This window comes from Lutra lutra, chromosome 15 (genome assembly GCF_902655055.1).
Source record: "Lutra lutra chromosome 15, mLutLut1.2, whole genome shotgun sequence".
Classification (NCBI taxonomy): domain Eukaryota; kingdom Metazoa; phylum Chordata; class Mammalia; order Carnivora; family Mustelidae; genus Lutra; species Lutra lutra.
This window is the reverse complement of record NC_062292.1, coordinates 67,756,500-67,784,165: the sequence shown is the minus strand read 5'-3', so window position 1 is coordinate 67,784,165 and position 27,666 is coordinate 67,756,500. Positions and strand designations below refer to the sequence as shown.

Sequence of the window (27,666 nt, the reverse complement as noted above, 5' to 3'; positions counted from 1 at the left end):
AGGTGAGAGCCCCGTTGCCCTCAGTACGTGGAGAATAGTTCTGGACACTGTGTTTTCAGAGGGACTTTGAGGGGTTGGAATTGATCCCAGAGGAAGAAGTCCGGGCAGCAAGAGAACCTAGAGTAATGTTCGATGGAGGCTTTCTCAGTCTGCTCCTGTCCCAGCGAAGCTCCAGAGCTAGAAGAGGGAGCCTCTGAGCCCCACACCCCCCAGAGGAGCATCCCAGAGCCGCTAGAAAGGTCTCTGTGCCCCATCCACATGTGCTGGGGTGCCGCTCCGGAAGGCAGGCTGTAGCTTCTCCCTCCTCGGCTCAGAGGAGAAGTGGCATGCCTCCCCAAGGTGAGAGGGTGCGGGCTCCCGAGGTGACCAGTCTTCGGGGGGGGTGTGCTGCCTGAAGGGCACGCTGGGCCAGGAGTGTGCTCATCTCCCTCTGGGCCTGGCTGAGTTAGGGAAACAGACTCTGGATGGGGATGGCGGGGACAGAGGGCGCCCCAGGGAGGGACAGGTGAGGTGTGGGTGTGCCAAGCAGATGCCATGAAAGGAGCCGCCATGGGGCCATAAGCCCTCCCGGGGTGGGGGGTGTCCACGCCTGAAGGGGGCTGACTACAACACTGTCTAAGCAGCACTCAGCCCCGTTTCCCCCTCCCACAAAGAAGCTCGGAGGGCGTCTGCCAGAGGTCCTGAAGGGATTGCAGAGGGAGATACCGGCCCCTCCCTTTGCCTCCCTGTCCCCCTCCTTCCAGCCAGCCGGCTGGGCCTGACATGGGGGTCTCTCCTCCGCAGCAGGGCAGGGGGCCTTCCCAGCCTCCATCCTGGCCAGGCGGCTGACGCACAGACAGCAGGTAGGGTGGAAAGAGCACTGCACAAAGAGCCCTATCCCTCTAGGCCACTTGGAGGCGTCAGTGTACCGCTCTGGGTCTTGGTTTTCTCATGAATGTACTGGAACAGCACTCCCGAGCCCCCCTCACGAATGCTGGGGGCACCGCGTGCTCTGAATATTGTGAGGGAATCACGGAGGACCCCTGTGGGCACCCGTCCCGGAGCTTCTGGCCATATTGGACAAAGGGGGCCAAACCGTGGGACCCATAGACAGGCGGGCAGAGCAGGGTGCTGTGGGGTTAAAGTGGGGCCTCTGCCCTCAAGGCAGCGAGGAGCCATGGAAGGGTTTTAACCTCAGTCCCGGGGTAACCTGTTCAGACTTGTGTCTTAGGAAGGTCACTGGAGAGGACTAAGGTGGGGTGGACGGGGGGACAGGTGGGGGGACCATGAGCATGGACGGGCCGCTCCCGGAGAGAAGGTACAGAGACGAGACGTGCTGTCCCCTTCCGTCTGTGGGCACTCCGGGCCAGGGGTTCGGTGAGCACCCCACAGAGAGGCAGCCTTCCGGCTCCTGGCTCCCGGCTCCCCACCGGCCGGTCCGCCGCCTGTAGTGGGGTGTGGCACCAGGGGCCGCTGTTGCCTCAAGAAGCCTCCATCCTCCCGCCAGAACTGAATGTCTGAAAACTAAGATTTAGGGAGTGAGGCAGGTAATAGTGTTGTGATGGTGCCTGGTTTCCACTGGAGGAGATGGCTCCGAGAGGGTGAGTGACCCGTCCAAGACCACGCGGTCAGAATCTGGACTGTCAGACTCTGGGCATGAAGCCGTTGGGGTCACAGCACGAGTCAGAGAGAGGGACGCACAGAGAAGTCTAGTCTCTGCCGTCCCTCATGCTTCTCCTGTCAACTGACTTGGGGCCACCATAGGCCACATGGAGCCACCGTAGGCCACATGGAGCCAGGAGGTGACCGACTTGGGACACAAGTCCCTGTGGCCTGGTTAGAGTTGAGTCTCCCTCCCCTCCACCACCGGCTCGCCTAGCTTTGGGAGAAGTGGACAGAGAAGGACAGGGGAGCTGCTGGAGGGCGCTGGAGCTGGGATCGGCGATGCGGGCTGGGCCACCAGGGCCTCCCCACGCAGAGCCCCTGATGGGCGTTTGCTGCCTCACAGACCACAGCCGGGGCTGAGTGTGGGCTGGGCACCCCCCTGATGGAGGGCACAGACACCCCCTTCACCGCATGCCTGGAGCAGTGGGGCAAGGCTGCAGGGGAGGCTGTGCAGACCACCGGCTCTCGAGGCACACCCGAGTGGGAGTCCTCCAGAGACCCTAAACTCTCCGAGTCTCAGCTTCTCGTCTGAGGTGCGACGGTGATACCTCTGGGCCTGAACCCAGATGGTTTGTTTCGGCCCGCCCTGGGCAAGTGCCCTGCGCGTGGTCCTTCCCAGGAGCTCATGGATGAGAGTGCCGTGAGTGAGGGGGTGGGGATGTGGGTCCTGGTACCCAGCGCCACCGGAGCACCCGTGCCCAGGCCTCCTGGCCTGCGAGGCCGTCTGGGAAGGGATCGCACGCCCTCACGGAACCAAACACGGCTCTCAGGAGTGGGCGTGCGCATCCTGTCCCCAGCAGTGGGGCTAGAGCAGGTCCCGCGGCTCCGCACCCTCCAGGCGCTGGTGTTTGCCTTTCCCGGGCTGTGCTCACCGGACCCCACCGTGGGGGCACCGCCGTACCGCTGAAGCCCAGGAGCCTGTCGTGGAGCAGGAAGAGCCGGGGCAGAACCCTCACGGTCGCATCCCGGCAGAACAGCGCGTCCCACCGACACGGGCGCACACGCAGCATCTCCGGAAAGCAAACAGACGCTGGAAAGGACAGTGGGCCCCTCTGGGAAGAAGGACAGAGATGCAGGGCGTGGAGGGGTAGGCCCTGTGTGTAACAGAATTCTTTTTTTTTCTTTAAGATTTTATTAATTTATTTGACAGAGAGAGATCACGAGTAGTCAGAGACAGGCTGGGGGGGGGCAGGGTCCCCGCTGAGCAGAGAGCCCGATGTGGGGCTCCATCCCAAGACCCTGAGATCATGACCTGAGCCGAAGGCAGAGGCTTAACCCACTGAGCCCCCAGGCGCCCCTGTAACAGAATTCTTGATGAACAGAGTGCATGGAGCATTTGAAAGTAAATACAGAGGACGGGGTCATCCTGGGCATCTGGGAGCTCTTGGGTAAAAGGGCCCAGACTTTTCTTCTGTGGGTCCAGGAAAGGCCTGCGAGGCAGAAGCTGTGGGGCCAGAGGTCAGCCCGGACGGGGTGCTTCGGGACTGCAGCGGCTGTCACCAAGGGAGAGAGTGCCCTCTTGCTGGTGTCTGACCCGCCACCTGCCACCTGCTGGCTCATTTGCTGGGGGTCTGTCCTAAGGACCCTGGGGGCTTCCTCAGGCTGGGTACTCCAGCAGTCTAGGAATGAGCAGCCACTGTCCTGATTCCAGGCTCCCTCTTCTGCCATCCCTGGAGAGGTTGTGCTTCCTGCCCAGAATGTTCTATGGACCAAAGCAAGAGCCTAGAAGTTAGTTGCAGGCAGAACTTGCTTGCGCTGTGGGACCAGACAGGAGCGGAGTGGGGTGAGAGAGGGGCAGCGGGGGTGGGGGGCCTCCACCAGCCCCCATCCCACCCCCTGCCCCTGGCCAAGTAGGAGAGGGGCCCCGAGGCCCAACCTGCTGGAGCAGCTCCTGTCCAGCAACCCCTCCCTGGGGCTCTGGGAAGCCTGCCCCAGCCCAAACCCCATAGATGAGCGGGGAGGTGTCCTGACTCCTCCTAAGGCCATTTTGAGCCAGTCTCAAAATGGCCTTAGGAGGAGTCAGGACACCTCCCCGCTCATCTATGGGGTTTGGGGCTTTGCTGTCTCCCTGCTGGGAGTCCGGGGCCAGGGGGACCTACCAGGAGGGCATGTGAGGGGAAGACCTTAGAGGAGAGCCTGGTCTGAGGAACCTGGGTGAGTGGCAGAGAAGGAGGGACTCATCGTCGGGGCAGCTGGGGGGGAGGGGGAGGTATATTTATCTTGTGAGCTGCTGGCATTAAAAATAACCAGGGGGCCCAAGTAACCCAAGCTTCCCGGCCCGCTCCGTCCGCAGAGGCAGCGTGAGGAGGAAGCAGAGCCTGGGACCTGCCTTCCTGCTCCCACGCAGCCCCCAGCCCGGCCCGCAGTGGGGCAGGCAGGGGGTGCCCAGGAGTGGCCACCACCAGAGGGCAGGGAGGGAAGGAGGAGAGGAGGAGGGGAGCAGGGAACCGGGCAGAACAATGCTGGCTCCCAGCCAGGAGCTCCAGTGGGGGGCTGAGGCGAGGGGAGGGCCGGGAGAGAGGGGTGGAGAACAAGGGAAGAAAGGTGAGGGAAGTGGCGGCAGCGTCCCCACCCGGGTGTGCCCACACACTTGCCTGCCTGGTCCCTGAAGCCACCTGTGACCGGAGCGTGTCCTCTGGGTCCTTCCATGAGGAACTGACTCGGCAGCACCGCAGCACGAGGCACTTAAGTCAGCCCTGAGGAAGGACTTCCCTGTGGAGAGGGGCAAAGGGCAGGTGGGAGCCAGAGAGGGCTGGGGAGGGTGACTCTCTCCTTCTGGGCATCCTCCGGGGAGTCCCCCGGCTCAGCTGGGCTGTGGCCCACGCTCTAGTCCTGAGGCAGGTGGCTGAAGGGATGACCTCACCTTTCTGCCTGTGCATTTCCACAGTCCCCGGCTGGTTCTGCGTCAGGAGCTGTGATGACAGAAGAGACAATCCCAGGAAAGCTTATGTGAAAAGTTGAGCCTCTGCAGGGCGGGGAAGAGGCCGCAGGGGCAGGGGAGGGCCGTCCTCCTCGGTACCCTGTCCTGCACAGTGAGCTCCGAGGCCCCCCCTGGCTCTGGAGTCGAGGGGTCCTGTGGAAGGACGGGGTGGGCACCTAGCGGGGGTCAGAGACTACTTCCTTAGTGGCTGGGGGTTTATCCCCACCGCAGGGTCTGCACAGAGCTGAGCTCTGAAAATGTTTGCCAGGGGGATAAACGCTGCCCGTCCGCAAAGGGCCTGGCCTGGCCCCTGGGAACCGTGATACCACCTTCCCTGTGTGTCACCCAGGTAGGGGGAGGCCCCCCAGGCTTCCTGGTGCTCAGACACATCCCTGGGAGGGCCGACATGGTTGGGGGCTAGGTGTCCGGCTCCGTGCTATGCCAGCCAGGGGACGATGGCTCTCTCTCCCCAGGCTGCTCTAGGCTGAGCCCGGGATACCCTTGCCTTTAGGCTCCTGCTGAAACCTTAGCTTATAATCCTCCACCTGAGACTGAAGGGCCCTGGCACCTGTCGGGCCCTCATAATCTGGGGCCCAGAAAGAGAGAAGAGGGGCCCAGTGAGGGGCACCTGCTTGCCCCAATGCAGGGGGAAAGACGGAAAACAGACTGCGGAGACTGTAGCGTCCTCTTAACCCTGAAGAACCCACTCCCCTCACTGGAGAGCAGAAGGGTGTGGAGGGGCCCAGCTCATGCGTCCGTCCGGGGACCCAGCTCGTTGGTACTGGACTCAAGCGGCCCCTTTTGTGGGACCAGGGATTTCCCTGCTGCCTGAGCAACGCCCGCCCCCAGCAGGCCACACCCCTTTCTGGTCCTCAGTTTCCTCTGACAAAGGAGAGGCAGGATCCCTGAGGGCGCTTCCTTCTGGGACTCTGCGCTCAGCTTCTAGAATTCCCAGCTTCTAAGATTGCACCTCACCTCGGGCTGCGGAAGGGAGGGCTGGTTGCTGAGTTCAGAGCAGCTGTCTGCTGGGCCTGAGTCACCGGCTTGAGTCCCAGCCTGGCTCCGCACACCTGTTCCGCTCCAGGGGTGGGGGTGAGGGCTCAGGCCGGAGTCCCATCTCCTCTGGAGGCCCCCAGGTCTCCGAATGGCCTTCCTCCCTGCCTCCTGATCTCCCACGCCCCCTGCAAGCCCCGCCAGCTCCCTGGGGGCAGCGGGGAGAGGCTGGCCAAGCCCCTGGAGGGTGAGGTGGAGGCAGAGGTGCTGGGAGTGGTCTGAGGTTTCTGGGGTGCTGGGCAGGGGCAGAGAAAAGGCAGACATTTGGGGATGTGGCAGGAGAATGGAGGAGATGGCCTTTGAAAGTCCCTTCCAGTTGGCCCAGTTGGGGGGTGGTGAGAAGGGGACCGGAATGTCTTGGGACTTGAGTGATGGTTCAGGAGGAGACCATGGCCTGGGGTTAAGTGGGGTCAAGCCTGTCTCACCCTACCCCCTTACATGCCTACGAGCTGACCCTGCTGTGGGGAGCGATTGTCAGGGCCCTGCGGGGGGCCGGAGGAAAAGGGGGCGGCGGGGAGGGGGCAGGAGGACAAGGACCCAGCCTCTGGGACACCTGAGGGAGAAGGCAAGCCAGGCCCCCTTCCCCGCCCAAGGCTGCTGGGAGGGGAAGGAGGCTGGGAAGGGCAAGGTGACAGAGATGGTGAGGAGGGGCGAGTTGGGCAGCCGCCAAGAGCGGGGAGACCCTGGGGGGAGGGTGCTGTCGGCCTGCCAGGTTCCCGCTGCAGCCTGGGAAGCACCCAGCCCAGAGATCCTTATCCAGACTAGGCACAGAACTGGTTTCTCGACTGGCAGCGCCAAGGGGGACAGGGACAGGAAGAATCCAAGAGGTCAGGAGGGCAGCAGGCCTGCAGGAGCAGGGAGGGCCCCCGGGGGGACCCTTGGGACCCGCTCGTACCACAGTGTCAGCCAGCTCTGGGGGGGCCTCGCCAGCGTGGGCGCAGACCCTACATGTTACACCAATCCACTTCCGTACACACCGGAGGGCCCCCCAGGGCCCCACTCTCCCGCCTGCCCCCCATCTTTCTCAGGTGCGGCTGGCCCAGCCAGGGGAAATGCCTGGTTGGACCTGCTCTTCCCTGCCTCTCCTACCCCCCCAACACTCCAAGGCTCCTGAGGTCACGGGGGGAGGGGCAGGGGAGCCAAACAGGAGTGGTGGGGGGGACCGGAGGGGCCTTCCTCAGAGCCCGCTCCCTTTCATCCCCCACCACAAAGGGCCTGGCCTCCCCAGTCCCATCCATCTTGTGCCTGTGGCGGCCCTTTGTCGGGACCTCAGGTCAGAGGGCCTGACCAGCACGACCCCCTCCTCTGACTCCCACCCCTGGGGCCCTCAGTTCCCTCCCCTGCTGAATTCCCCCTCCTCCCTGACCCCTGCGTCCCCTCGGCCAGGCTCCTCCCCGCCTCTCCCTTTCTCAGCATCCTGGGGGGTCCAGAGGCTTGGCTCTTCTTGCTGCACACGGGCGGGGGGCCGCTTGGGATCTGGGGGCCCAGGGCCCCGGCTCCCACAGGCTTTGTCCTCTTCTGTCTGGCTGGGCCCCGAATCTCCTGGTTTGGAGTCACTAGGTCCGTGTCAGCCCTACGCTCCTGCCCCTTGCAGAGTGTCTGTGTGGACCTCAGTTTCCCTACGACATCAGATGTCGAGGCAGGCGGTGCAGGGTGGGTCAGGCCCCTGCTGTGCATGGCAGTCACCCTACCCCAGGGGAGCTTCCCACGGACTCCCTCCCTTGCCCCTGCCCTCCTACCTTCTCTGGCTCTCACTCTCCTGCCCTCCCTGCCCTCGGTGGTGCCCAGACAGAGGAGGCTCGAGGCTTGGCAGCCGGGCCCTCTGCTGCCCCCTCCATGGTAGAAATCTGAGAAGCCTGTGGAGAGAAGGCTCTACCCACAGAATCTGGGGGACGCAAGCAGGGAACGGGGGCACCTGTGCCTTTTCTCCTAAAAGCCCGGCTGAGTAATGAAGACCCAGGTAACGGATGAGGAGGAAGAGGGCCTTGGGACGGGAGGGGAAAAGCTGGAGGGACTTTCTCATGGGTTGGGCCTGGCTGGGCCAGATGGGTGAGGCGGCCCCTCCCCGATCCCATCTCCCAGGCCCAGGACGGTAACTTCCCTGTCATCTCAGGCTGGAGGGCGGGGAAGTACAGGAGAAGCCAAGCCAGGGAAGGGCCTGGCCCTCAGGGAGCCCCAGTCTCAGGGCAGACACGCAGCCGTGGCCTTTAGGGAGCCCCCGTCTGATGGGGATACCCAGCCCCCACCCTCCGGGAGCCCCCAGTCTGATGGGGGACACCCTGTCCCCCGCTCCGGGACTTCTTGGGAAACAGACACATTGGTCTCCTCTCTCCTCAGCAACTTGACTCTAGAGACAAACTGGTCAGAAAAACAAGAGTCACAGAGGCCGAGAAGGGTCCTGGAGAGCTTGCGTGAAGTTCCTCCAGGGAGGGCGCGGGAGTCAAGCTAAGGTGGGAAGGCGAGCTGAGGAGTCCGCAGCCTGGAGGGCTGTCGGGGTGCAGAGGTCAGGAACCGGTGGGAGGGGAGGAGGCGAGGCAGAGGAGACGAGCTGGGCCTCCGGCTGAGGATTCCGGAGTCAAACAAAACCGGCCTCCTGGGTGGCTCAGTGGGTTAAAGCCTCTGCCTTCGGCTCAGGTCATGATCTCAGGGTCCTGGGATCGAGCCCCACATCGAGCCCCACATCGAGCCCCACATCGAGCCCCACATCGAGCCCCACATCGAGCCCCACATCAGGCTCTCTGCTCAGCAGGGAGCCTGCTTCCCCCCGCCCCCGCTTTCTCTCTGCCTGCCTCTCTGCCTGCTTGTGATCTCTCTGTCAAATAAATAAATAAAATATTTAAAAAAAAAAAACAAAACCAGGCCTCCAGAAAGCCCAGATTTACTTCTCTGTTTCTGAAAACAGCCCCCCCAGAACCGGAAGCAGAGACCAACCCAAGACACCCCCCATTGCTGCCTCATGAGTCTCCAGGTCTGCATTCTTCACCCTCCGCCCCAGCCCCTCCCCGGCCACCTACTTGCTCTCCCTCCCCTCCCCTCCCCCTGATTTTCTCCATGTCTTCACCTGGCAGCCAGAGGGGACTCCCCATGAACGGGTGAGATGTTGTCCCCTTCAAATCCTTCCATGGCTTGTCACTGCTCTTGGAAGCCAATAAGCAAATAGGGACTGTGGCCCTCAGGCCCTTTACGTTCGTTAGGCAAACCCCAGCCCCTGAGGGCCCCACTGTCTTAGCACCTTCCCCAGACCCCGGGCAGCCCCAAACTCTCCTTGGGGCCTTCACCTAGAGCACCTTCCCCTCTGCTTCACCCCACTATCAGGCCCCCCTGAGTTCTTTGTTCTCTAAAACACCTGCTCTCCCCACATGGCTGCCCGCCCCCAGTCTGCCTCCGCGGTGCTTTCTCCCTCCCTCTGCCCCCTTCCCCTCAAGCCACTGCACAGGGGCACCCTCAGGAATCGATGGGAGCATTGATGGTGTCTCCATCTCTTCCCATGAACAAGCTGTGGCCTCCCGCAGGCCTCAGGAGGGCAGGGATCTTGTCCCTGGGATGCATTTCTGCCTCCCCGCATCCAGCACGGAGCCAGCTCCCAGGAGACTGTCAGGAGGCCCGAGGCGGCCACACACAGGAAACGGCCCACCATCTCCCCCGCCCCACACTCAGAGAAGGGACCGGCTCGCCCTGGGCTCTGAACAGCGTCCCCCCACTCCTTGGCCCTGACCTCCGCCCCCAGCAGCAGCACATGGCCTCTCCTGGGCCTCTCCTGGGGCAAGAGCCGGTCGCCCTGGCCCCCGGGCACCCCGCTCTCGCAGGGAGGGGAGGCTCACTGCCGCACGCAGGCTGTGAAGCACGACGCGGGCATCAGCACTGCTGGCGGGAGAGGCCGCTTCCGGCTAGGCGAGAAGCACTGGGCACCTCTGGGCGAGGGGGGCACGTGCAGGGGAGCGGCCCACGCAGGGAGGGCGAGGGGCCGTGTCTGGAACATCTGCTGACACCGGTCTGCACTGTCATCTGCACAGAGGGGCCACCGCTAAGGTGAGCTTGTTCTGTTCTTTTTTTCTTATAATTTTCTTTTTTTTTTTCTTTTTAAGATTTTGTTTATTTGACAGAGAAATCACAAGTTGGCGGAGAGGCAGGCAGAGACGGGGTGGGGGGCGGGAAGCAGACTCCCCACTGAGCAGGGAGCCCGATGCGGGGCTCGATCCGAGGACCCTGAGATCATGACCCGAGCGGAAGGCAGAGGCTTCACCCACGGAGCCCCGCAGGCGCCCCTGCTCTATTGTTTTTGAATAGGCTCTGACGTAATACAGTTTCTGGTCTGAGGACCCCTTCCTGCCCCTCTCAGCATTTTGGAAATTAGGCTCACAGAGGAAGGACCTTCCTATTGCTAAGTGCTGTGGACCTCATGAGCCTGATTTCGCTGCTTCGATGCCTTGGCTAAGGGGAGCGCTCTGTGTGTTGCTGGGGGATACGTGGGCTCGGAGCACTGAAGTCACTGATGGGCCAAAGGTGGCCAAAGGTGGCCAGCGCACAAGGGAAGTGGACATGAGCGGGACAGCGGGCGGGGGAAGCCACCGTCCACCCTGGCTGGGTCCTGCCAGCCCGAACTGACACTCCCCAGCACACAAGCCATTAGACTACAGAACGGAGGCTTGGGCCTCAGTAGCTTGTCCGGCATCACAGAGTGAGCCAGTGACAGAACCAGGACAGGACCTCTCCTGACGCTTGTACTCACTTGGCCCCACGAAGCCGTGAAGACGGGGAGTGGGCCAGGCAGGCCCATTAGAAGGCCCTGCGGTAGGAGACCAGGGCGGCCGGGAGAAGTCCCGGTTGGGGGCCTCGGCTTACGGAAGGGGGGCAGGCACTAGGGAGATGGCCATGGAGCTTGGGAAGACGCATAGAGCCTTGACCTGAGCATGGAGGCGTGGGGTGGCGGAGAGCTGGCACAGGGGCGTGTAGGTCTCAAGGCCGAGAGAGTCGCCTTGCAGAACCAGAGTCTCATCAGGAGACCCGGTCCGTGGGTGTCGGTGAGCTCATCTGGAACCGTGTGGGAGGCCAAGGCCAGGCCCGGGGTAGCCCACGGACTGGAGTTGGAGGAGAGAAGGAACAATTGGAGGAAAAGTGTGGGAGAAGGTGGGAGTCGGCTCCTCAGGGCCCGGCGCGCCCGCTCAGAGGTCCAGGACCAGCCTTGGAAGCCAGCGTCACCATGCAGGAGGCTGTAGGGGGTGGGGGGGGGAGTGGGGTGAGGGAAGGCCCCTCCCTCCCTGGAGCCCAGTGCCCCCTGCTGCGGACACCCTGGCCTCCCACACAGCACTTCAGAGGCAAAGTGGAACTCCTCTTCCCAAGGAGCCAGAGACGACCTGTATTTTTTAAAATATTTTAATAAAATTAACCAATAAATATCCTACACTGTGTAGGCTACAGGGACAAAGAGCGGAAGCCAGAGGGTCATCTTTCCCACTGGGGCCCTCAGGTCCCCTCACAGAAACAGAGGCTGTGCTCTGGGCTTGTTCGGGGCTGTTGGCTGGGGAGGGGAGTGATTCTGGAAGTGGGGGTTGCTATCCACCCCTCTTTGTTGGGGGAGGGGAGATGGGGGGTCCCCCCAAGGCAGAGCCTGGCTGGAGGCATTGCAGCGTCCCCAGAAGTGAGGGGGAGCGAGGGGGTGAGGGGGAGTGAGGGGGTGAGGGGGAGTGAGGGCGTGAGGGGAGAGCTAGCCTAGAAGGAAGGGGAGGGGCAGGGAGCCTGGGAGAGCGGGCGCATGGGCAGGGGCGCTGCAGCAGCTAGCTCTTGGACCCACCGCCGCTGCTCACTCTCGGACGTATACCCTGGTGCACACGACATCATCCGCCGTCATGGTCTAGAAGGACACAAGTCACAAGTCATTGTTAACTCATAGGTCTCAAGGCCTGCGGTCCTGTGGCTTCGGAGACCAAACCTCCTTCTAGATTCAGGACCAACAGGCAGGAGCTGGCCCCACATGCCCGGGTGTCACAGGAGGGAGGATGGCAATGGAGCCTCAGGGGTCTGTCCTCCACCCTCCTCCCCAGGCCAGGAGGGTCGTCGACCAGAGGACTGCTGGACCTCGCAGTGCGTGTCCTTTGCTCCACACGGAAGACCGTGTCCTGGCCACAGAGCGACACTGTGTGGGACGGGGATGGCTTCGTCCGGCCCAGCAGCTCCCTGGGGAGACCAGTGCAGTTGGTCTTGAACCCCCTGTGCCCTGGACTGTTCCAGAAAACCCCCGAACGTGGTTCTGGGCCGGCAGGGGACAGGCCTCACCAGGACCAGCTCCCCGTCATTGGTCAGCTCCCTGGTCCAGGAGGTCTTGGGGCCCTCTCCCTTCAGAAGCCTCTGCTCGCAGACCATTTTGTTCTCGCTCTCCCACTTCACCAGGCTCTGCAAGAGAGAGGCCACATGAGCGGGGCCCACGGCAGCGCAGGAGAAGGGCCTTCACCACGGGGAGCGGAGCCGAGAATCCAGGACAAGACTGGAAAACGGCCACGGACGCCGTGAGCCCCAGGGACCCACCTTACAGGGCCTCCCGTCCACAGTCTGCTCCTCAAACTCTTCTCCGATCGTGAAGTTGATCTCCGTGGTGCGCACCGTGGTGGAGGTTTTGATGTAGAAAGTATCTCCCTCCTGTTTGATCTCCACAGCTGGCTTGGACGCCGCAGCCACGGCGATCTTCCTCAGCATCACATTCACCCCTGCAGGGAATGGGGGAGGCTGGCCTTCAGGGGCGCTCCAGGCCCCCGCTTGCCCCTCCCCACACGAGGCTCTGCAGAGCGGCTGCACCTCACGGAGCGGCAGGCCCGGACTCCGCGCTCTCCCAGTCGCCCGCATCCGGCAGGCCTCCTCGCCGTGGCCCGATTCACTTCAGTTGGGGCTCTGCGTCCACCCTGCTTGGGACCCTCTGCGGGCGTGGACCCATCAGAGTCACTGTGTCTTCACCCAGGGCCAAGTACAGGCCAGACCCGCCCTGGCCGGGCCTCACCACTCTCGTCCTGGAAGTAGGGCCCGCTTTCCTTCCTGCCGCACTTCCCCCCCCAACCCCAGCTGGGGCTAGCTGGGCCTTCCTTTGCCCCATCCCTGTCCCCCTCGGCAGTGACCAGCTGGGGCGGCTATTCCCCTCTACAGAGTGGCCCCAGCCCAGGGAAGCCAGAGGCTCCACTGGACCCTGATGTCCCCTGGGCTCAGCCTCCCCTGCTGGCCAGGTGACCCTGGGCAAACGGGTGGCACGCGTGGGACCCAGAAACACAGCTCTGGGCACAACTCTTCTGAATCCAGCTATTATTTTCACTGGAAAAGGAAACCAAAGAAAAAGCCAGATCTGAGGCTCAGACAAAGTTCCCTGTATCAGACCCTTCCTTGCCAGACCTCCTGGGGGGCTCCCGTGCCCTTCTCCCCGCGAGGGACAGACAGGGACCCTGCTCCCCCCGCCCAACATGTTCCCTACTCTAGGATCACCTTGACCTCGGGTGGTTGGGTCTTCTTGTTCAGCCTCTGTGGATCTGGAGCCCCTGGGGCTGTCCCCCATATTCTTCCCCAAACTGGGCCTCTCCTCTTTGGTCCCCAGTCATGAGGAAGGGTGGGGAAGCCAGGAGAGCAGAAAGACAGGCTCCCAGGCAGGTCTTTCTGGCCGGGGCCAGGCCTAAGCACCATCACCCCACTGCACCTGCCCAGGGACCTCCGTCCCCCCTGAACTGGAGCAGAGACCTTCAGGGAAGCCATGGGTGGGATGAAGGGGCAAGCGGGACTCCCTGGCCCTCCTCCAGACCTGAGCTCCTAGACAAACAAAACCTCTTTTCCCTTGGCATCGAAGCAGACCCACTCTGTTCCAGAACGAAGGAAGTGGGAGAGCAGGAGAACGCCCCCAAGAGCCCCCTTCTGCGCTGTTGATCTCTTGGGTTCAGGGAGAGGTTTTCAGACCCAGGGGCCTTGGCAGAGGAGACACCCCTACCCCACCTCCCCTGCAGTCCACCTGCCACTGTCTAACTCCTGTCTCTCCTGCTACAAGAGCAGCACGAGCACACGCACCCTGCCTGCTGCAGTGGGCACAAGGGCTATTTCCCGAAGACCCGAGCATTCCTCCCGGGGGCAGGGATGCTCCACGAGGGCAGAAGAGGCAAGGAAGGGCCGAGGTCCCTGCAGGCACTGGGCTGGGCTCTGAGGAGATGCCATTCCAGCCAGGGCTGTTTGTCTAGTGGGTCTGTTTTCAATCTGCCCCCAGCAGGGCCCGAGGAAGGCACGTGGCTCTGAGAGACCCCGCAGGGAGGACAAACAGGCAAAAGACAGACAGACGACGGGGTTGGGCTTTGGCTCTTCCTCTCCAGCTGGGCCTGTGGGTGTGCCTGGCCACCTCCTGCTTCATCCCCTGGGGAGAGGGGCCAGAATCCAGAGGAGGGGAGGGAATGGTATCTAGGCTTTCTGAAGGGAAAATGTTTTGGCATTTAGCTGCAAAGGCGGAGTGGAAAGACAGGGCTCGAAGAAGTCTTGTGGTTTATGCGCAAGAACTAATGGCAAGGGATGATGGAAACATGGCATCCTAGGCCCTTCCAGGGTCCAGACTCACCCGCACACCCAGCTCTGCACAAGGTGTACCTTACTACTTTGTTCAGTCCCTACCCTGTTCAGTCCAGAGATCGAGGCCATGCTTACCCTCAGGCTGCAGGCTCCTGCGGTGGCGGTGGGGGCTTCCCAATTGCTGAGGCCCTTAACTCACTTTCCTCCCTTCCCAGAGCCCCTCCTCGAAGTCCCGCTCTCTGCCCCTCCCCCACACACACCAGAGGGCACCCAGAGTTGGGAAAGGCAGTTAGAGTGGGTTTAAGGTTCCCCCACCTTTAACCAACACACCCATAGGGGCTGCAGCAGGTCTCTGGGGAGGGAGGGAGAGGAGAACTGGGATTTTTGGAAATGGGAGGTTGGGGTTTCACACGAAGCCATTTGTTGAAATCTCAGAAAGTGATAATTATCCAGAGTGCCTGAGGATTCTGGAGCTGCCCCCTGAAAGGAAATATTTGTGTCACAGATGGAGAGTGGGGGCACAGCGGGAAAAGTGCCAAAGGGGGAGGGAAGGGGCAACCGTGGGAGCCAGGGTGGCAGAGCACCTGGTGGGTGGAGCTGGGCCGAGGGATAAGGAACCTGCCCCAGGGCCTGGGCTACTGGGTGGGTGGGGGCGCAGAGGCTAGGACGCCTCTGAGGGGCTCCACCGAGTAAGGACCCAGGCCCCCAGCCCGGCGGCAGGTTTGCAGCTTCTGAACTGCCCAGAGCTCCCCAGCCCCATCCCCAGGGATACCGACCTCGTGCTTCTGGTTTCTACTTAATTCACAGGCGGGCCACTGCAGGAGCTGGCATGGGGGTGCGGTGGGGGTCCCCCGCCGGAGAAAGGACCTAAAGGTCCCGGCCCTGAGCCGCCCCCCGCCCCCCCCCCCCACCCAGGGAGCGTTCGCCCCTCTTCGGCCCCTTTTCTTGGGGATGCAGACACCCAGCCTCCTGCGCCTCGATTCCCGCCCTCCTTTCTTCCTCGCGCCCACCTCCGAGGACTCCCGCGCCGCCCTCCGCTCCCCGGGAGCTCCAAGACCTCCTTACCCAGCACTTTGAGCAAATCCTCGAAGTTTTCGGATCGGATGATCTTCCAGTTGCCGGAGAAGTCGGGCATGATGGAGGCGCGGGTGGCGGGTCCTCTTAGACGCTTTGGTTGGAGCACTGCACGCTGAGTCTTTTCGGCAGAAGAGATGTCGCGGTGGCCTCCGCCTGGTCGTGAGACTCAGGACAGGAACGTCGCAGGACAACCCCAGAGCTGGCTCGGGCTCCTGCGCGGGCAGCCTTTATACCCGGAGCGGGCCCGCCCCTGCCGAGAGAGACCCGGAGAGAGAGGGAGAGCTGCCCCGCCTCCCGCCCCGCCCCCACCCCACCTGGGGGGCCCTGAGCCCCGGCTCCCCCGCCTCAGGAACTGGTCCCCCGTGGGCGGGTCCGGCGCGCGCGGGGGGCCGAGGCGGCGGGCTCCCGCGCGAGGGGTGGCTGGGGAGGCGACGCCAGGGCCGGGGCGCAGACGCTCAGGTCTCACGTCCCCAGGGTCGCGGCCGGCGTGCTCCCCGCCCCTCCCCAACCTCACTCCCTCCGCTCGACTCCTTGGCGCCGGACACCCGCCGGACACCCGGCGACACCAGCCGCGGGCGAGCCCTGCTCGGAGCGGGCGCTGGGGACGAGGCTGGCGGCGGGGCTCGGCTCCACCGCGGCCCGAACTGGGCGCAGCGTGCGCGCCCCGAGTCTGGGACCGCCCGGGGAGGCCAGGGGCACCCAAGTGGGGCAACGGCGCCCCCTGCTGGAGCGGCTCGGGGGGGGGTGGGAGGGAGCGGACCCCCTGCCCGCGCCGGCCTCCCGGGGGTTCAGGGCTGCGGCTGCGGGGGGCTCAGGAAGCGGGCGCCGGGAGTCTTCTTCCTCTTAATGGGTCGGGCGGGCATCCAAGGGTTAAGCAGGAGCCCCGGGCGCGAGGCCGGGGAGGGCAGAGGTCACAGCCAATCACTTGACACGAGCTCTTTATTAAGGCGCTTTCTCGGTCGCGCGGCTCCCCGAACCCCCGGGGGATCGCAGCAGGCGGCGGGGAGGGGGGCGGGGACGCGAGGCGCGGAGCCCGGCGCGCCGCGCTGCCGCCCGTGTCGGAGGGGGACCGGGTGCCCCGGGAAGGGGTGGAGCGGGGTCTCAGGTGTCACCACCCCGCGCCGTCCGACGGCGGAAGGAGCGCCCGCCCTCCGCTGGCGGCTTCCAAGCGCGAGATCCAAGGAGGGGGCAGGGCCCAGCTCCCCGCCGAGACCCCTTTGCGGAGGGCTGGGGGCCTGAAGCAGATGGAGGTCAAGCGGGGAGCCCCGGAGACGGGCCGGGAGATGCCAGGCTGCAAACCGCAGAGCGGCGGAGGCGGACCGGGCGGGCGGGCGCTCAGGGAATGTTGCGGCCCAGGTGCCCTCGGCGACGGCCTGCACGTGGCCCCGCGGCCCGCACCCCCCCCCCCCCCCCGCCACTGTCCCGGGGCCGCGCTCCCAGCTCCCTGCGAGGCGGGGAGGAAAAACCCCACATCTGATCCCGGAGCTGGCCCCTCCCTGCCAGCGTGGCCGTGGGTGGAGCAGAGGACAGGCTCACTGAGCTCCTGAACCCGTTTTCGTTAGGGCCGCGCAACCGTCTGGAGGGCTGGGGGCCTTGGCTAGGGAGGGGTCGGAGGAATAGAGCCAAACGGTGGGGGGGTGGTGGCTGGTGGCTTCACCAAAGGCTGGAGAGGGCTGGAGCCCCCGGGCTGTGAAGCGGGCAATCTCGGAGTAACCAGTAACGCCTATGTCCGGGAAACGGTAGAGCAGCTGGGCTGTGCCTGCGCGGGCGGGACAGAGCGGCTGTGAAACAGCGACTGGATGGGCCCCGCGCAGAGAGCCCATCAGCTCTCAGGCTTCCAGAAGGGAGCTGGGTGCTTCAGCTGCTTTAGGGTTCAGGGTTTGTGCGGGAGGGCTCATCTGGGGTTGGGGATGGCCCGGGCTTCTGGAAGTAGGAGGGCAGCAGGTCGGAGCTCTTCGAGGACAGACAGACAAAAGCGGAGGTGGTGGAGGGAAGGGGGTGGTCCTTGGGGGGTGCTTAGGGCCTGTGTTCCTCCCCCACAGGCTGGTTCTCACTGCTGTAGGTAAACGGAGGGGATTAGGTTCTGACAGTGGAATCAGGCTCCCAGCCAAGGGATGAGGAGAGGCTTGGGGGAGGGAACAAGGCGGCTACTCCCGCACCCCCTTCCGCCTTCCCTGCCTGCCTTTCCACCCAGGTCAGTCTGCCCACCTCCTCTTCACATCAGCTTCTTGAGTCCCCAGCCCAGAGGGTCCAGTCCCCTGCTCAGCGGCGACCTTTCCTCCTGCAAGAGAGAAGGGCCAGCGCAGGCCCTGTCCCCCCACAAGCCTGGTGACTCAGGATGTTAAAGCCTCACCCAAAGGACGGTCATCAGGAGGCCAGACCTACAGGAGCAGACGGGGGAAGGGGGGGCTGCGGGGGGTGTGGTCTGGCTGAGAATCCTGAGGAGGCTGGAAGAGGGGCTCCCTGGGGTGGGGGCAGGGAGGCCTGGGCCCACTCCCCTCTCTTCACTTCCTCACTCCCCCCACTGGCCTGGCGGCCAGAAGTTCCAAAGAGACAGAAGTAAGACAAAGGGAAGTGGGGCTGGGAAGGGGAATTTTTTCCAGATGTGAGTGTTTGTGGTTTGGCAGCTCTGGGCCTGAGCTCCAGACCCTGCACCCCAACCCTATCAGAGGGAGGTGGGTAGAGGGTCTGGGGCAGAGTGCTGGGAAGCAGGTCTCAGCTTCCAGAAGCCCTGGTTGCCCACTGGAGCCTGGGGGCAGGCAAGCGGAGGGGGCTTAGGGAAGATGCAGGGAAGGGGATGGGGGGGGACACTGTGGGTGGGACAAGAGGATTGGGGGATGGGAAAGGGGGCTAACAGTGGAGGATGGGGGAGCCTAGGGGCAGGGAGCAGGCGTGGAGCCAGGCGACAAGGAGGGCTTAGCCCCTGTCAGTCACTCAGTCGCAAACAACTGGTTTCAATTTCCCCACCAGGATCAATGAGAAGGAATTTCCTAGTGTCGCTGGCCTTTTCATTAGGACCAAACCTGATGCAGGTCAGCCCCAGGCAAGCCATTCTCCCTTTCTAGGAACCTCGGTCATACCCCTGTCGGGGGCTGCCCCAGGGATTTGGCGACTGGGGAAGGGTGCAGAGTTGGTGAGAGAAGCTGGGGGAGCAGAGGCAGAGCGGGGTGGAGTGGGGAGGAAACAGGCCTGAGAGCTAGGCAAGGAACCTTCTGGGGCTTTGTTCCCATGGCAGTGAGGCTGGGAGGAAAGTGGCTGGCTTTGCAGCAGAAGGAATGGAGGGGGGCACACTTCTGGCTGGGTGGAGGGGTGTGAGCATGAGTGTGCACGAGTGTGTGCATGCCAGAGGGTTGCCCACCTCCCCCTCCGCCACTGCCCTGAGGATGGGGCAGGAGGGGACCACCTGCCCAGCTGGGGAATGGAGAAAGTGGGAGAGTCGTGAACCCCTCCCTCCTCTCCCCCAGCGGGGCCAAGGAGATTCCATGGCCAAGTTCAGCACTGGAGAAGAGCCTCGCCCCAGCAGTGTTACCGCATCTGCTGTTGGCCGGGAGACGGTCAGAAATTGAACCCAGGTGAGGCAGGACATGGGTCTCTCCACTCAGCAGAGGGACAGCAGACTGGGCAGAAGTTCTGCAGGGCCAGGGAGCCATGGGAGGGGGGCGCTGTTCAGCAAGAGTAGAGTAAGAGCTAGGAGTGGCTGGGGCAGGACAGTGGTGACCCCTGGTCCCCAAGCCGGCAGGATTTCCCGCCGCACAGTGTGAACTCAAGCAGTCTGCCTCATGGTCTGGTCTGACCCTCAGTACAGAGGGGAATGTTCCATTCTTGTCTGTGTGCCTGGGCTCGGGGACCCAGCCCTTTTCTCCCCACGTCAGATTGCTGTTACAGCAGGGAATGAGGGCTCTCTGCCCGCTGGGAGACGGAGTCTGAGACCTGGAAAGCCAGCAGAGGGCCCCCCCCTCGGCCCCAACCCCAAGCCAGGGAAGGTGTGGGCTGAGAATCCTGAGTGACCCAACGGGGCAGCTGGACTGGGAAGGAAGGGACGGCAGGGACCTCCAGCGCCAGCCCCAGGCCATGGTGAAGGAGGCAGGTGTGGCCAGGCAGGGTCAGAGGCTCCGGTGGGAGGAGGGCTGTGGGCTCTGGGAGAAATCACCGCGCAGGCCAGGGGCCGGGCAGCACCCAGGCAGCCAGGCGGCTCCTCTGTTGTTTTTGGCTCTGCTACCTGGTTCCCAGCTGCCAACGCTCTCCTCAGGGCTGGGCCGGGCAGGCAGGAGGGAGGAGGTGTGGACGCACGGGCTGAGGACGTGTCCAGACCGAGTCTTGTCCCCTGCGAGAGGCCCCCAGCTCTGCTGGCCTCTTCCGGGGGCCGCGCAGAGCACAGAAGGCCCCTGCCCTTGCTCTTCAACCCCGGGTGTGTGCTTCTTTGTCCCCTGCCTGTGTTCCAGAGCCCCGACTGGTGCTTCCTGCTGGCCTGGCAGAGAGCCACGCCTCTCCCCACTCACACCGCTGCCCCGTTTTCCCAGCTCGCCATGGAGACAGGCACCGATGTCCAGCAAGCCCGACTCTGCGGTCCTGCTTTTTAGAGAACCTCCAAGGTGGAGAGGGGGAGCCAGTGTGGCCGGCACTGCTGACAGCAACCGCCAGCATCTACTCTGATCCTGGCCAGAGGTGGCCCCCATTTCCCCTCCTGAGGGACTGCCTCCCCCGCCCCCACCCTCCCCCAGACGGCATTGCTGGATGGAGAAGTCAGGCAGCACCATGACCCGGTTAAACTCCTCTTGGCTTTTATGAGCCAGCGACTAGGGCCAGACCCCTCTGTCACTCCTACCCTCTGCCCAGCCCTGGTCCCTTAACCCCTGGCAGCCCAGGGCAGGAAAGGGATGGCTGGAACCGTGACAAGTTTGGCAGGCTGAACCCCTGGGTTTGCAGGGTACCTGGGGACAGTGGCCAGCCCTGGAAAAGAAGGACAGCCTGCAACCTAGCCCAAGACCTGTTCTGGGGATCCCAAGCCATCTCCCAGATGCCTCCTCTCCCACTCTTTGATGATGGGAAACTGAAGAAGAGCCGGGGGTCCAGGAAGCCCTCTCCCCATTGAGATGAGCTGGAGCTTCGGGCAGAAGGAGAAGATCAGCAGGGCTGCAGACTGGCTGGGTGCTCTGTTCCCTCTCCAGCCTGGACTGCAGAGGGTGGGCACCAGGCCAGAGCAGCAGACTCCAGGATTGAAGAGGAAAGGGGCAGGGGGGAGGGGAGAAGGGCAAGGTTCCCAGAGAAGAGAGTGGGGGCGTTTGAAGTACTGGATAAGATAGAACAAGGGCATTGGACTCACCGTCCCTGGGAGCAGGGGCAGGATAACAGGAGCGAAGGGCTTAGCTTCAGAAAGGCAGTCAGCCAGATTCGGGAGGAGTCCTCCTCCAGGCTCCTCGGTGCACTCAGGGCAGCCGGCCTCCAGACCATGATACCCAGCAGTCTGGGCGCCCACTTGGCTCCAGGGAGGAGGCCAGACCCCCCGCCCCTTTAGGCCAGCATCCCCAACCCCAGGGCGCTTCCTGCTGCAGACCAGGCCTAGGCTCCATGCTCCTTAGGGCCAGTGGGCCAGACTCCCTAGAGACAGAAGCAGAGGTGCAGAGGACTTGAGCCGAGTGAGGGAGGGCCCCAGAAGCTGGGGTTCTGGGTGCCTGCCCCCACACTCCCATCTTGAGTGGACAGGGAATTAAGAAGGGATACAAGAGTTCACAGTCGGGTCCCTTTGCAGGCTAGAACCTTGTCCTTCCAGTGACCCTCCCCCCATCCCTGCCCCTCCTTCAGCCGGCTGGAGAGGTGGGCAGTGGGGGAGGCCCCAGACTGACCTAGCCCTAATGGCTTTCCCTGGGCAGCATGAACAAAATGGGAAAAAGATGTGTGAGGTGGGAAGCTCTGATTTCCTTTCTCCTGCGGGCACCAGCTCTGGAAAATGTTAGCTGTCAAAGAGAGACGGAACAGTCTCCCGCCTCCCCCTGCCCATGACCCTGGCCCAACCCGTCCAGCAGGGGCCCCCAGCCTGCCCCTAGGCTGCCCTGACGAAGCCCCACCTCCCGTCTGTGTCTCCTCCACCAACCTGAGGAAGACATCTGTGGGGTGGGGGGCGATTAGCACTTGGGGACCCGCAGGGACATGTCCCTGGGGATCAAAGGAGCCAGCCAGCATCGCCTGGATTTTGTAGTCTCCTGCCTACTAAACCGCAGAGCTCTGGGACAGTCAGCCTTGGGATTCCAGGTCTCCCGAGGATCTGGACTTTCCGTGGGACCGTCTTCCTGCCAAGCTCGCAGGAACCGGCCCAGAGAGGGAGCCAGCCTGGGTCCTGGGCACTTGCAGGCCTTTCTTGCTGCTTATGGGCATTGTGGTCTCTGGGTGCCCAACCCCCTCTTTGGAGCTCCCAGACCCCCTGGGGCTAGGCCTCCAGGAGCCCCAGGGAACCGATACCCAAGCAGGGAGGAGGCACTCTGTGCCTTGGCTGGAGGGTGTGCGTGGAGCAGGGCCGGGCCTAGCCTAGGAGGAAGCCACCAAGACACTCGGCCCTTTCTCCGAAGGCCCCTGTGCTCCTTCAGCAGCCCCACCGGCTCGCCTTTCAGGAAAGCCTCCCACGTCTACCCACTCTCCCAGCCCAGCCGAGAGCCCCAGTCCCGGCCTCGAGCTGCCAGGCTGGATTACAGGCCTCTTCCTCCCTCTGGGTCCTGGGCGTGGGCTGTCTCCCTCCCGGGCTCCCAGGGCAGGGGCAGTCCCCCTTCTTCCTCCTTCAGTTGTGGTTGGATCCATCTCAGGGACTCCTTCCAAAGAAGCAACCGAACAGGATCCCATGGGGCAGAAGGGAATGAGGAGACCAGGCCGACCCTCCTCTGGGGGAGCTGCCCTGACGAGGGAGGCCAGACAAACTGGGTTCGTGGAAATGCTCAGGCTGTGACAGATGGGCCAGCGTGGCAGGCCTGGCCAAGAGAGACCTGAGCGCCGTCCCCACGCTGTCTCCAGTCTGGCCCATCCCAAAGCCGCTCTTCAACCCTTCAGGACAGAATTTGGTTGAGCCTGGAAGACAAAGGTGTTTGTCTTTCCATGCCAAATTCTCCTTTTCTTTTTCTTTCTTTCTTTTTTTTTTTTTTTAATATTTTATTTATTTATTTGACAGAGAGAGATCACAAGCAGGCAGAGAGAGGAGGGGAAGCAGGCTGTCTGCCGAGCAGAGAGCCCGATGCGGGGCTCGATCCCAGGACCCTGAGACCATGACCTGAGCTGAAGGCAGAGGTTTAACCCACTGAGCCACCTACGCGCCCCTCCATGCCAAATTCTTAAAACTGCCTCCTCTCTCCGCACCTCTCCCCCTATCTGCACCTCTCTCAGAATCTGACATGTCACGTAAACCTTTCCAAGAAAGCCCAGGGTCAGTGGTGTCCCTGAGCGAGGCTAGACAGCAGACCTATTAAGCACGCAAGCCTGCAGGTCAGCCCAGCCAAGTGGTGGGGGCAGAGAGGAGGGATATCCCTGAGCAGGGGCTCCGAAGGCGGTTGGGGTTGAGGTAGCCAGGGCCTCGGGGGGGGGGGGGGGGGGCGGGGAAGCCCGGCCCCCTATGCCCCTAGATGGCCCTTACGCATTTCATCACTGCCTGGACGAGCTCTCACAGTCTGTCTGCCAGAGGCTGCGGCCAATCCCCAAAGCGGACCACACTGGGTCCTGACCCGAGGGTGCGAGCGCTCCCTGGGCGCTCCGTGGTGGGTGGGCCGCGTGTACACAGCCCAGATGAGAGTTCAAAGGCCAGAATGTCTGCCTGGATTGAGGTGTTTGGGGGTCGCCTGGCCGGCTCAGTGACTCTTGATAGTTGGGTTGTGAGTTCGAGCCCCATGTCGGATGTTGAACTTCCTCGAGAAAAGAAAGGCAAGAAAATAAACACTTGCTCAGGGTCACCCCCACCAAAGATCCTCCACGTGTGGGAAGCTAGTCTGTCCCGAAGCAGACACTTACCACCGCTGCCCGGGCTCCTAGCGTCTCTTCCTTAGACAGAGCAAGAGCTCCATGGTTCTGTCTCTCTTCTCTCCCTTCCCAGCAGCCCAGGGGCTGGAGGGGGGCTTTCTTTGCACCCTGAATCAGTTCAAACCACTCCTTTGTCAAAACCCTGCAGTGGCTGCCGTTCTGTGCAGAGAGAAGCTGCGTCCTTACAATGGTCTAGAGGCTCTGTGGTTTCTGCTTCCCTCTGCCCTGCTCACCCACCCCGCTCCTACCCTTTCCTCTGCCCAGTCTGTTCCAGCGATACTGAGCTTGCTGCTCCCGAACATGCCAAGTGAACGCCTGCCTCAGGGCCCTTGCCCCTCTTGCTCTTTCTGGAATGTTCTTCCCCGGGTGTTTACACAATGGGTTTCCTCACTTTCTTCAGGCCTCTGCTCCCATGTCCTGTCCTCAGAGAGCTCTTCTCTCTACAACCCACCTACAGTCCTGTGTCCACGTGCACCTGCCTGCTCCTTACTGTCCTGCACGGCACTCATCGGCCCCCTGCAAGGAACCCCACGTAGATTTTGCTGGTCGTACAACAGTGTCTGGCAAAGGCTGGTGCTCGATAACCGTTTCTGGACAAATGAATAAGAAGTAAACACGTGACTTCAGCCAAAATCAGTGACTATTAGGCTGAAAGAAATAATCGACTGTGCCTTCCGTTTGTACTCTTGTTCTTTTTCTTTTTTTAAGATTTATTTGAGATAGAAAGACAGAGAGCACGCGGCAGAGGGAGAGGGAGAAGCCGTTTTCCCGCCAAGCAGGAAGCCGGACACGGGGCTCAATCCCAGGACCCCAAGATCATGACCTGAGCTGAAGGCAGACGCTCAACCGACTGATCCCTCCAGGCGCCCCAGTCCTCTTGTTCCTGACTGAATCATGTATTTAACAGTCCTGGGGAGGGGCGTGAAAGAGGTACTCTGCAAATATCGGGGCTGCGAACGAGACCGGCCCAGCTCCCACGAGAGGGGTCGGGACTCCGCACGCTCCTTGGCGACGCCTCAGCCCCCCGAAGGCGCTCGTTGCTGCGCCTGCCCAGGTCCCTGAGGATCCAGCTCAGGCTCGACCTTCCTGGGTCTCTAAGCCCACAGCTGGCCACGGGACGTCTCTGACCCTCATTCAACAGCTCAGCCTCTCTAGGCCCTCTAGGGCTGCAAGTCCATGGGCTCCAGCACACCCCAGCCTCCCCTTGCCCCAACCACAAACTCGCTGCTTCTGCATTTGGGCTGCCGGATAAGGTCGGAAGACCTGCCAGCCGGCTTGCACCGCCCCTGCAAACCCAGGTTCCAACCCCAGCTTCTGCCCTCCGTGGGCCCTCCATCAGCCTCTGCAGCTCCCAGCTTCTGTCCCTTGGCTTCTGGCTCATACTCGGATTTCGTGAGCACACCAGGTCACCAGGGGCTGCCCAGAAACTTACCCATCCACCCCACACCGCCCACCTTCCTTTCAGTCCCAGAAGACAAGGGTCCCTACTGATGGTCAAGGTGAAGCTCGTCCTCCCCGTCTTTCGGGGCCCGCTGTAGCTCCCGATTCATGCAAAAACCAGACCCTCTCCCTGGCTCTCATCTTACTGGCCCGCGCCGTGGTGTTGGGACACTGCCCCGTTTCTGCTGGAGACCCTTCTGTCGCCCTCCGGCCCCCGGCAGCCTCCGGCAGGCCTCCCTCCAGGCCTGTAAGATGGGCGTTCCCAAGCCTCTGATCTCAGCCTTGTGCTCTCCTGTATACACCTTCCTACAGGAGGCCTTCCTGCCAGTCCAAGGCTCTTCACGTTGGTGAAGGACAGCCCTCTGTCCCCCGCAGGTCAGAAATATCAAGGCCGTCTTTAATCTTCCTGCCCTGATCTCTAGGTCTTCTTGATTCTCCCTCCGCGGGGACACTCGCAGGCCTCCTCCCACTTCACTGATGCAGCCCTCCCTCAGCGCTCATCCAAAGTATCCACACGGAACTCGTCTCCTGGCCCTTCTCCAATCCAGCTTCCATTCCGCAGCCAGCACTATCCTCCCATCCAAGGGGGACCTCATGGGTCCCCTGCTTCAAATCCCGCAGCGGTCTTGGACAGCACTGGCCGTCTGACGTGAGCTGACGGGTTTCCCTCTGTCAGAGGGTGAGCGGCCAGCGGACAAAGACCATGCCGCTTCCCTCGTGTCTAGCCCCGCGCCCGGCCCCCAGCGGTGCATCAGCAGGATCTGAGCGGAGGGTTCCAAGTCTTCTCCGAGGCAGCGTGGCTGGGCCAACAGCAGTCGGGCCGCGGTGGACCAGCGGCTTGCCGCCCGCACTCGGCTACTAGGCCTGGGCGACAACCCAGGCGACAACCTCTGTCAACCCAGGCCTCTCCAGCCGTCATGTGCGAGTGTCAGCACCGGCCTCAGCGAGGACGGCGCAAGCACCCAGGGGACCGAGCACCAAGCGCCCCGCCTGACCCATGGACACCACTGTTGTTGACAGCAGCCATTAACATCACAGGTAGAAAAGAGCCTCATGGCTTTCATTTTTAAGTAGGCTCCGTGCCCAGCGTGGAGCCCAACACGGGGCTTGAACTCACAACCCCAAGGTAAGGACCCGAGTGGAAACCAAGAGTCAGATGCTTAACCCTGAGCCACCCAGGCATTCCGAGTCCCAGGGTTTCAAGGCTGGAACCCTTGATGCCACATTTAGTACGTGGCAGAATCCCACTCCAACCACAGTGACAAGGTCACCGGCTCTCATGCCGCGAGCTGCTTGCCAGCGCCGGGAACGGGAGCGCTCTGGGAGCCGCACACCTGCTGCGGAGGGAGGACACTCAGGACGCACCTGGCACAGTCACTCGTGGGCATTTGTCTCTGCACTTGGATCCGGGCTCCTGTGCCCTGGGGCAAGTCCTAATCCTAGCACTGTTGACTTTGCTATTGTCAGCTGTGATCCTCTGTTAACCCAGGAATCAAACGACTCCTCCTTGCAGGCCCACTGTGGCCACTGGCAGGGGGGTGGGGGGTGCAGCGCCACCCCCCTACTCAGGGAAAGCCACTGGGTTTGAGGAATATTCAGAACACCGAGATGGCGTCTAGCAGGATACACCTCTCACCTTGCCCCTCCCCAAGCTTACCTGCAGAGGGGGTCTCTGAATCACAGCACCCCCTCCCGCTGGGAAGCAGTATCACCGGGAACATGTGTTTTCCCTACACGGGCTCCGGGCTCCATCCCAGGGACGGGCATTTCGGGGAAACACTTGATCAGGACTCACAAGGCAATCTGCAAGGGCGCTGGCCACCCTCAGAGGAAGCCAGGACCCTGGGAACAGTAGGGCAGAGAAGGAAGGGGACTTGGATAGAGGGGGTCCCGTGCAGCCTTGCAGGGCAAGCTGGGCTCTAACCAGGAACTGTGATGAGAGGAAACACGGAGGAAATGGTTGCAAGGTCCTCTGGGCCCCAACTTCTTCCTGGTGAGCAAACGGCTCCTGCCAGCCCTGCACCAAGACCAGACATGGCCGGAGCAGGACGGGGGGGTGGGGTGGGGTGGCTGGGTAAGGGGCCACCAGAGCCGCTGGCTGTTTACCCAGACGCACACAAAGCCGACCTCCAGTGAGACCTTCCCAGGTAGCTCCCAGTTTACTGATGACAAGTGGACTCCAACTTGCTCTCGAGTGTACTCCCCATTCTGGGTGCGGCCCTCCTTGATGATTCCCACCTGGAGGTGTGTGAGGACGCCTGGCACCTCTCCCAAGTGTCACAGACATTCCTTACGTCGGGCTCAGCAGGAACCAACTTGCTCAGGGCCCCACAGCTGCCTGGGCAAGCAGCCCCTTGCGGCCAGGACGGGACAGCAAGACCACGGCAAAGGTCTGGTGTGGCCACAGGAAACTCCCTGCTACTGGCTGCTGTGACGCGAACGCTGTCCCGGGAGCCAAACCAGCCAGTCAAGAGGGCACAAGTCCCGGAGCAGACGCCAAGGCCGCGTTCTCTCAAGACACAGCGTGCACAGTGATCCCAGACACGAGGTCAGGCCTGTGACTCACCTTCCCAAGCAGGACTGACCGGGCTGGCATCACCAAGCACCCGTCCCTCCCGCAGGCCCACCTGACTCACGCTGCCAGCCACATCCCCTCTGCGGGAAGGCGTCTTTGGGGTTTGGGGCGTCACTGTAGGCGTGCTCGGTTCACAGTGGGGACGAGGACGACGGAGCAGAGCACGTGGGCTACATGCAAAGGCTTGATCGGCGCTTCCTGATGACTTCCAGTGAACGGGGGGGCCGACGGTGCCATCCACCGAGACCCGCGGGCCCTTGCTCAGCCACAGCCCCGTAAGACCTCGTGCCAAGATTTTTCTGTTCCCCAAGTAAGCTCTATGTCCCACGGAGGGCTTGAACTCACGACTCCCGAGATCCAGAGCTGCATGCCTGACTTGAGCCAACCAGGCGCACCTCCTCCTGACGAAACTTTCTAACGGGAAGCCCTAACAGCAGCAGCACACACA

The 27,666-nt window shown here is 62.7% G+C and overlaps 1 protein-coding gene across 1 annotated transcript; it reads right to left on the bottom strand.

The window, feature by feature from the left end:
- Nucleotides 1–10,977: 10,977 nt before the first annotated feature.
- On the bottom strand, nt 10,978–15,412 carry CRABP2 (cellular retinoic acid binding protein 2). Its single transcript, XM_047704432.1, has 4 exons — nt 15,200–15,412; nt 12,140–12,318; nt 11,891–12,007; nt 10,978–11,468 (listed from the first exon to the last, which is right to left on the bottom strand). Exons 1-4 carry the CDS (start codon nt 15,267–15,269, stop codon nt 11,418–11,420), a joined length of 417 nt encoding a protein of 138 aa, XP_047560388.1. The 5' UTR covers nt 15,270–15,412; the 3' UTR covers nt 10,978–11,417.
- Between the last annotated feature and the right edge of the window lie 12,254 nt (nt 15,413–27,666).

What these genes read in the sequence shown, in the direction of transcription:
- CRABP2 (XM_047704432.1), bottom strand. Translation starts at nt 15,269, where the DNA reads ATGCCCGACTTCTCCGGCAACTGGAAGATCATCCGATCCGAAAACTTC. An exon ending in GGATTTGCTCAAAGTGCTGG is followed by an intron (nt 12,319 to 15,199) that starts GTAAGGAGGTCT and finishes CATTCCCTGCAG; the next exon opens with GGGTGAATGTGATGCTGAGG. An exon ending in TGGACGGGAGGCCCTGTAAG is followed by an intron (nt 12,008 to 12,139) that starts GTGGGTCCCTGG and finishes TCTCTCTTGCAG; the next exon opens with AGCCTGGTGAAGTGGGAGAG.